The sequence below is a fragment of the Squalius cephalus genome, assembly GCF_949319135.1.
Source record: "Squalius cephalus genome assembly, chromosome: 13".
In the NCBI taxonomy this organism is placed as follows: Eukaryota; Metazoa; Chordata; class Actinopteri; order Cypriniformes; family Leuciscidae; genus Squalius; species Squalius cephalus.
In genome coordinates, this window is record NC_137134.1 from 31660307 (window position 1) to 31669309 (window position 9003).

Here is a 9003-nt window from a genome sequence, read left to right on the forward strand (position 1 = left end):
TTATCACAGATTAAGGATCCCAAATAACTTTGCTGATTTACGTAATACCATTTCTTGTAACTATAATGACTAGCAGCACAGACACAGAAATAGCTGTCTATTAAATAGAGAAAAACAAAGAGAAGAGCAGCACAGACAAAAAAATGGGAAAGGTTTGAAAAAGAAAGCACCATTCCACAAAAATAACAGCATCAGCATCACTGATAAAATACTAAAGCATGTACTAAATTACACTGATATAAAAAAAAAACATATATAAACATACATTTATAACTTACCAACCACTTGCCACAAACACGAGAGGAACAAAACAACAACGTGAACCATTTTCTTTAAAATTTCATAAAAAAGACTGCTTTGAAATGACAGAACTCGTGTGCTTGTGGATCCTCCCCTAACAGGAACTGACCACCCTTCACTGACACACACTGTGATCATATATATTACATATAATATACATATATGCACGTATATCAAGTTTGCTGTATCTCTTCTTTAGATTTATTTTTTTTATCTTTCAGGTCATGAATTAAAAATGTAAAAAACTTTGTGTGAAGAGGAAAATTGTGAGGTTCATATTAGCAAGAGAGGTAAAACTAATTATTAACTGATATACTAATGTCTGTCCAATAATATAAACAAAAACAACTAGTTTTATTAAAAATAACTGGAGGAACTATAGTGCCTGCAGTGATATTTAATTGCCTAAATTTAACCTGTTAATATTTGAGTGCGCATAATAATCTTCATTACAACCTTTATAATATGGACATACACTCCATATGTGTATATGTCCATATTGTTAGTACCGGGTTGGACCCCATTTGCCTCCAGAACTGCCTTAATTCTTTATGGCATTGATTCAACAAGGTGTTGGAAACATTCCTAAGAGATTCACACAGCATCACACAGTTGCTGCAGATTTGTTGGCTGAACCATTGATATAAGGCAGGATGATTCATGCTTTCATGTTGCTTAAACCAAATTCTGACCCACCATCTGAATATCACAGCAGAAATCGAGGCACATCAGACTAGGCAGCATTGTCCAATCTTCTACTGTCCAGTTTTGGTGAGTCTGTGTGAATCGTTGCTTCTGTTTTCTGTTCTTATCTGTCAGGAGTGTCTGATGTGTGTTTCTTCTGCTGCTGTAGTCCATCTGCTTCAAGGTTTGATGTGTTGTGTGTTCAGATCAGAGATGCTCTTCTTCACCTCGGTTGTAAACAAGTTGAGTTACTGTTGCCTTTCTATCAGCTTGAACCAGTCAGATCATTCTCCTCTGACCTCTGGGATCAACAAGGCATTTTCTCCCACAGAACAAAGAACTGATTTGATACTAGGCTCTGGCTCTGAGCCAGCACTCAAACTGCCTTGGTGGAAAAGGGGTAAGAGAACTGACGCTCACTGGATATTTTCTCTTTTTCGGACCATTCTCTGTAAACCCTAGAGATGGTGTGTGTGAAAATCCCAGTAAATTAACCGTTTCTGAAACACTCTGACCTGTGTGGCACTAACAACCATACCACATCACTTAAATCACGTTTCTTCCCCAGTTTGAACTTCAGCAGATCGTCTTGATCATGCCCAAAACTGTTTTCAAAAACTATTGATCCCACCTTAAGGTTTAAGTTAAGCAGTTGAACAAGTGTACCCAATAAAGTGACTGGTAAGTGTGAGCTGTTAAACAGGCAGAAATTAGAAATGGCAAATAAGGAAATTAACAGTATACTAATATACTACTTATACTGTAGCCTATCTTTCTATGGCAGAAATAGTAAGAGTAGTAGCCTATGCTGGTCTACTATCTACAGCGCTCTTCCTAACCAAGGCTTAGATCACGCTGATTGGTCAAGCCTGCGTTACTTTCACTTTCATTTGACCAGAATCAACCAAAATGCAATATTGCTTTCGGGTTCTTTAATTTGACAGAATAAATAATGATTAGGCCTACTATCATTTCACGTGTCTTGTTTTTAATTATCCATTTTTAACCATTTTATCTTTACACTAAATGTCAGGAACAGCTTCAGTGAAGTCAAGTGATGCATTGAGGAAGGGGGTTTCCCCGCTGAGACAGGAAAAGAAAGAGACCGATGCAGACGCCATTTCTACACAGCAAAAAAACAGCGGAGTGCCATTTGAATCTTCAATATATCCTATTCAATTTACCAGAGCCACAGAGTTAAAATGATGGGAGGCTATATTGTGTTCACCCTTCTTTTCTTGCTCGTTAATGGTAAGAATTTTTGTTTGTTTGTTTCTTTACTTTCAATCCTTTACATTTCAGCGAAGAAAAATTACGTAGTTTCATATCGGAGAGCGGGGCACAAACTAACACAAGGCTAGTTGTAACACGGTTTAAATACGTCCACATATGCTAGCATAGGCCTATAGTGAATTCTTTTTGAAAAATCTGAAATCTTTGGAAGATATCACCGAACATTTATTTAACAATAGAAAAAAATAGGGGAGCGCGGGGCACAACCTAACGCGGGGCTAGTTGTAACACGCTTGTTTTAAATACCTCCGCATGGATGACGAAACTTTGTGTATTTACTAGTTGCCATATCAACACTATATAGAAAAAAAAAATTCCGCCAAAATTATTCATTTTTTTGGAAGATATCCATAGACATTTATTAAACCATAGCAAAAGTAAATTTCTTACTCAAGTTAATTTTTCATCTCTATTTTTTGTGTTTATTTAAAATAAGACAAATCTGATATTATTTTAATCTCCAAGATGTTATTTAACAGTTGAGATAGTTATTTAATGCTTCGCTAACTAGCAGAAGACACTAGAAGAGTTTAAATCCCAGTTGTGCAGGCGGGGGCATGTTGTAACACTGAGCTACAATGTGCCCCTATTAGAAATATGCCATTATATTCTATACTTTTATGAATTTTATTGGGAAAACGTGAGAAAAAGGTGAATAAAGACTGAGAGTCAATGTTCAGAAATGACTAATTATTTATTTGTTTTGAACTATGTTGTATAGCTGTGTTTTCATGTGTTCGTAGTCAAAACTCAAAAATTTGTTTATATTTAATTATTAAAAATTGCCATTATTTTATATGAAAAAGTTTTTTAATTATATTTTATTTAGAAAATATTTTAGTTTGTTTTGTATATATTTTTTATTAGATCAGATAACATTTTAAGCTGTCATATGTCATGTTACAATGTGCCCCACACATGTTACAATGTACCCCACCTATGGGGCATGTTGTCACATTTCACTTCCATTCTTTCGGGGTATGTCAAGAAAAAAGTATATACTGTATTAATAAAACAAAACCACATAATTGTACTAGACATGTGGGAAATTAATGTGGGAAAAAATAAATACTCTGGACCATAAGTAGATTTACACAAACTGAGAAAGTCAAAAAGCGTTAGGTTGTGCCCCGCTCTCCCCTACATTTCTTAAGTTAATTTTCATCTGTATTTGAGACTAATCTAATTATTTCAATCTCCAATCTAGATTGGATAGTCATTAATGATAGTTATTGTTAATCTAGTCATTAGTCATTAATGATAGTCATTAATCATAGTCATCATTAATCATAGTCATTAATGATACACATGTGGAGGAAGTAGAACAATATAAGTTCCTGGGCATGGTTTTTGACAACAAGTTAAAGTTTGATCAGAATTCTGAGGTAATTATTAAAAAGTCACATCAAAGATTGTTTGTACTGAGAAAGCTCAATTCCTTTAATGTACAGAGAGTTGTTCTTAAGTCATTTTTTAATTCATTTGTTGAAAGTATTCTGTCCTTTTCTTTTATTTGTTGGTTTTCATCATTGTCTATAAAAAACAAAAATTGGTTGTAGGGTATTGTCAACACGTGCTCTAAAATCATGGGTGTTCCCTTAAGAAGCCTTACTTCCTATTATGAACAGCAGGTGCTGAGGATGGCACACAAAATATTAGGAGATACTTAGTAGGCTATACTCACCCACTGCACTTGGACTTTGAGTGGATGCCCCTGGGGCGACGTTTAAGAGCTATTAAATGCTCTACAAATCGTTATAAATTTACTTTTGTGCCTGAAGCAATACGGTTATGTAACACACGTAGGTGATTTTATTTTATTTTATTTATTTCTATTTTTTTTCTTGTTCTATGTGTTTAAATGTGTATATATGTAGATGTTAAGTGTTTTATATATATGTAGATGTTAAGTGTTTTATGTGAGGCACCATGTAAGCTTAAATCAATTACCCCACGGGGATCAATAAAGCTTTAAACGATAGTTCTTTAATGCTTCACTAACTAGCAGAAGACACTAGCCGGATTTAAATCCCAGTTGCGGAGATTGGGAACGTTCTACACTGCATTAAAACGTACCCCGCTATTAGAATACAATTACCGATGCAATTAGCATTATTTACTTTTATAAATGTCTGTTGAAAACCCGCAAAAAAAACAGGCAGAACCTGATTCAGAAATTAGTGTTTCGGGAAATTTACAGCATTCGTACTGGCTTGTCTATTTGTGTCCTGTTCTGTAAGAGCTAGCCTAAGTTATGTGTGAAGTGTTGTGTTCAGCTCTGTGTTTTTATGAATATTTCTTCATCTATTTGCCTGCATTGTTTTGAACTGTTGTATAGCTGTGTTTTGCAGTGTGTTCATTCATTGTCAAAATTATTTAATTTTGAATTAAAAAAAAATGCTATTATTTTGTAAAAAAAAAAAAAAGAAAAAAAAAAAGAATGATTGTATTTTATTGATAAAATATTTGAGTTTGTCTTTGTATATTTTTTCTTATATAACATTTTAATCTGTCATATGAGCATGTTACAATGTGCTCCACCTATGGGGCATGTTGTCACATTTCACTTCTTTCAGGTTAAATCAAGAAAAAAGTATACACTGTAGGCTATCAAGGTAACAAAACCACATAATTGTACTAGACGTGTGAATCTAATGTGTAAAAAAATAAATACTCTGAACCCCAAGTGAATTTACACAAACTGAGAAAGTCAATAAGTCTTAGGTTGTGCCCCGCTCTCCCCTACTTACATTATCCCAAACATTTCCAACAATGTTTTAATCCAGAGAAATCAGCGGATTTACTTTTGTAGAAACCATATAAACACCAAAGATGCTTTATTATATTATGTGTTTTATTAGACAGATGAGCAACTGTTTGGATACCTTTATCAACAGAAAACGAATAATTGTTATAGCTCCAAATCTCTTGTTTTCTTGATTTACAGCGAGTAACATGTTTGTACCTCAAAGACAACACTGTTTTGTCAAATGGCTAAGATAGCATAATTAGAAAGAGCTTTATTTATAGTAATACAGCATTTTCTCCACCATTCAATATTTGTTTTTGTTTTTTTTATTAATTACATGCCCTTTAGCAACACAAGTCATCCAGTTTTTATTAATATGATATTCTAATATCAATCTAGTTCACTGCAATGCGCATCAAGTGTCTCATACCAGCCACTGAGTGAACACACAGAGTACTGTAACATTCAACACACTTAAATGTATTTTAGTATGATTATTTTCACCAAGAAAAACAGCGTTGCGTTACCCCACAATTTTTGTAGTAGTAATTCAGCACTTGCGGCTGTTTTATCAGATTTAAATAAAATAATGTGAATTTAAGTAATCAATAAAAAAAAAATATATAAAAAAAAAACGAAAGTTAGCTGCAGCGAAATTATTTACTATATTTGTATACCATTTTTACAAATGAGGTTGTCCCCAAAGGAGGTTGTAAGAGGTTCTGTCAGATTTATCTCACTTCTGGATACACATGTGTCCTCAAATGTATACACACACTGTCTTTGTGGGGTCTTTTCATTGGCACCTGTTGTTATATTTTGATCCCCACAATATAGGTAAAACATGTACACACACCCACACTAATACTGTAACTGTTCATTTGTGTCTTCAGGTGTGTTCGGTGCTGAAACATATGAAGAGAAGCAAGTGCTGGAGGGAGATTCTGTTACTCTACACACTGGTGTTACCAAACAACAACATGACAAGATGCTGTGGTATTTCAACAACACTCTCATAGCTCTGATCAACGAAGAGTCCAGTGAGAGCTGTTTATATGATGGAGAAGACGGGAGATTCAGAGACAAACTGAAGGCGGACTTTAAGACTGGATCTCTGACCATCACAAGCATCACAACTGAACATGCTGGACGATATGAAGCAGAGCTGATCAGAGGTGAAATTTTAGGCGAAACGTCAAGCTTGAACAGAAACAGCAAGTGTGACAGCACAAAAATCATCCCAAAGACCAGCAGCACTCATGATGACACCATAAAAACATTCAGTGTTTCTGTCACTGGTGAGTCACTCAATGTTATTAACCCTGAAATATTTTACAGATTGAATACTGTAAATAAATGATTTTTAATTTTGTACTTGTTTGAACGGTGACATTCAGACATGTTTGTTTATTGTCAGGAAAATCCTGTATGTTATTGTTCATATCTAAATAACCTGCTTTACAGCACAAACTGATTTCTGTCACAGTTTTCAACATTCAGACATTAAACAGAACAAAATTATATTTTTAAAAACAAGTTAAACTTTCATTGACGCCATAATGATCTATTTCTTTAACATCAATTCTTGTGTTCTTTTTCCCCCCTTTATTTGTATTCTCTTGTGTTTTCCAGTTGCTGACAAGACCAATAAAGCACGCCAAGTGGCACCAAATGACATGAGTAAATTTTATCCTATACCTTCCTTTTTTATTTATAATTGCATAAAATATATTACAATGTATTTATAAATGTACATTGTTCTTGTGTGTCAGCAATGATAGTGTTGTTGGTGTTGTTGTTATTATTTATTATTATCATTATTATTTTTTAACTGAGAAATGTTAAATCCTACAGTAAAATCTTTTGAGATTTAAAAAATATTTTACAGTTTTTCTCTATGAGCAAGAAAATGAGCTTCACTTTATAGTCACCTCAATGAGTCTGCTGTCATTCTTTTAAATGCATTAATTTCCTTTGGAAAAATTATTTGATAATGTACACACATATTTCATAAGGCAAAGCTTGGCACATTTATTTAAAACATATTTCATACAGCAGGTAATTGAAAGTGCTTTATGTTTTTTTTTAATGGTAATCAAAAAAAGTTTTTAAATATTTAAGAAATAAAATGAACTATAGAATGAAAATAAAGATTTACATTAAAATTAATGAGGGACATAAAAGGACAAGAGGCTTGATGTAAACTGTTGGAAACTTATTCATCCATCGAAGCAGAACCAGTTTTGGGATATCTTTCAAGCAGAAGTTTTTCTTTATTGAGGACTTCGCTGTGATGCTGTAGACTTCCAAATTTCATCTGACTAATGTAACTTTACATGGTATCTTATAGGCATTCAGTGGGCAGTCCTTAAAGGTGCTGACCTTACACACAGCCTTAGGGAAGACCACTAAATCTAATCATCTAAAGACAATAGAGGCAATTACCCCCAACTGAGATAATGGTACCCCCCAAATTGTATAAACAACACATGGCCACGAGAACTAAGACTAGGTAAACATTCACACACAGTTACTAACAAAACCCCTGACTATTACAATGTTTAGACAGCTGACTTTCAGCTGACTTCTAATCAGTAAATGGATGCCCTCATGTTCACCTTGAATGCCCAATACAGTATAGTTCACCTTAGTTTTTTATGTGATGTTGTGTAAGGAAGTAGGATCAGCAGATCTTAAACATATTCTTAAATTTGTAATCCTTCAAAACAGAACAGAAACAGTTCAGTCAGGGTGTTCACAGATAATAGAGATGTTTTAAATCTGAACTTAAGAGTCGCTGCTACAGACTCATCTGATGTCCTATACAGTCCATCACAGCATGTTTTTGAATGAATCCCATGTGTTATTATCTGGTTTGATGCTTACAATCTGAGAGCTCTCTTTGGTTTATAAACCATATCCAATATGGAATAATCACTGTATATGTGAACAGAGGAGTAAATATATCTATATATAGAGAGAATATATCTATGAATATGGTATAAACACACAGTCAGATTCACTCACACTATTGTCTTTATCTGATCCAGGTTCAGGTCTGTCTGCTGGTGCTGTTAAAGGAGTAGTTGTTGCTGTTCTGCTGCTTCAGCTGCTGGTGTGATTTACTATCGCCACAGGAGCTCCTGAAAGGGTAAGCATCACTTACAGACACTATAGTGAGAGGAAAACATCTTTATCTTGCAAAATTAGTGTTTAATTGTGTTAAGTATAAGGTGAGATACTGAACTAGTGTGTCTTTATTGATCTGTGTTTGATTTCACCTGAACTGACAAAATCATCCTGGTAACAAATAAACATTTTAAACAGAATCTCATTCACTGATTTGATGACAGATGTGCTGATTTTCTGAGTTTCTGTTGCTGTTTCTTTCACTCTCTTTATTTTCTGTGATTCGTTGTTTTCTTAGATGGAGAAAGATGAAGGTCACATGATCGGAGAGGATCGTAACCACTTCCGCAAGGCAACAAAAAAGCTTCCTCTAAAAATACATAAGGGGAAAATGAGCTTGTGTTTTTGAGCTGAAACATGAAATGCTTTGCTGGCCTCTCATTAATCATAAAGCACTTACCTTCAGCTGTTATGCAAATATTAAACCAGCTGTTACTGGAAACAGAGATAATGTTACTGTGTGATGCTCATAATCATATTCTAGCTGGATGTTAATTTGTAATTTTATCATCTAAATGTCCTGTAATTATTTGCGTGACAAAAGTTACTGCAATAACATTTCAACCTTATTTTAAATATGCATATAATAAACTGCATTTAAACTGATGTAAATATCAAATATATGCAGCTTCTAAACTTGCAGTGCATTTAGCAGTTGCTTTTATCCAAAGAAACGAATGGAGAAATATCAGGATTTAATCATAGTTTTGTTGTAGCAAGTATTTTTATGGTTCAGTATTAGTTAAGTGCTTGTGGAAGAAGTTTGAAACAGAAAGTGAAAGTGACTT

General features: G+C 34.0%; 1 protein-coding gene across 1 annotated transcript; it reads left to right on the forward strand.

Annotated features, from left to right (window-relative positions):
• Window positions 1-1866: 1866 nt before the first annotated feature.
• Window positions 1867-8648, forward strand: LOC307169973 (uncharacterized protein). The gene is made up of 5 exons (XM_079890876.1): window positions 1867-2235; window positions 5920-6324; window positions 6659-6706; window positions 8077-8177; window positions 8454-8648. The coding sequence occupies exons 1-4, from the start codon at window positions 2187-2189 to the stop codon at window positions 8145-8147; spliced, it is 573 nt and encodes a 190-aa protein (XP_079747002.1). The 5' UTR covers window positions 1867-2186; the 3' UTR covers window positions 8148-8177; window positions 8454-8648.
• Window positions 8649-9003: the final 355 nt, after the last annotated feature.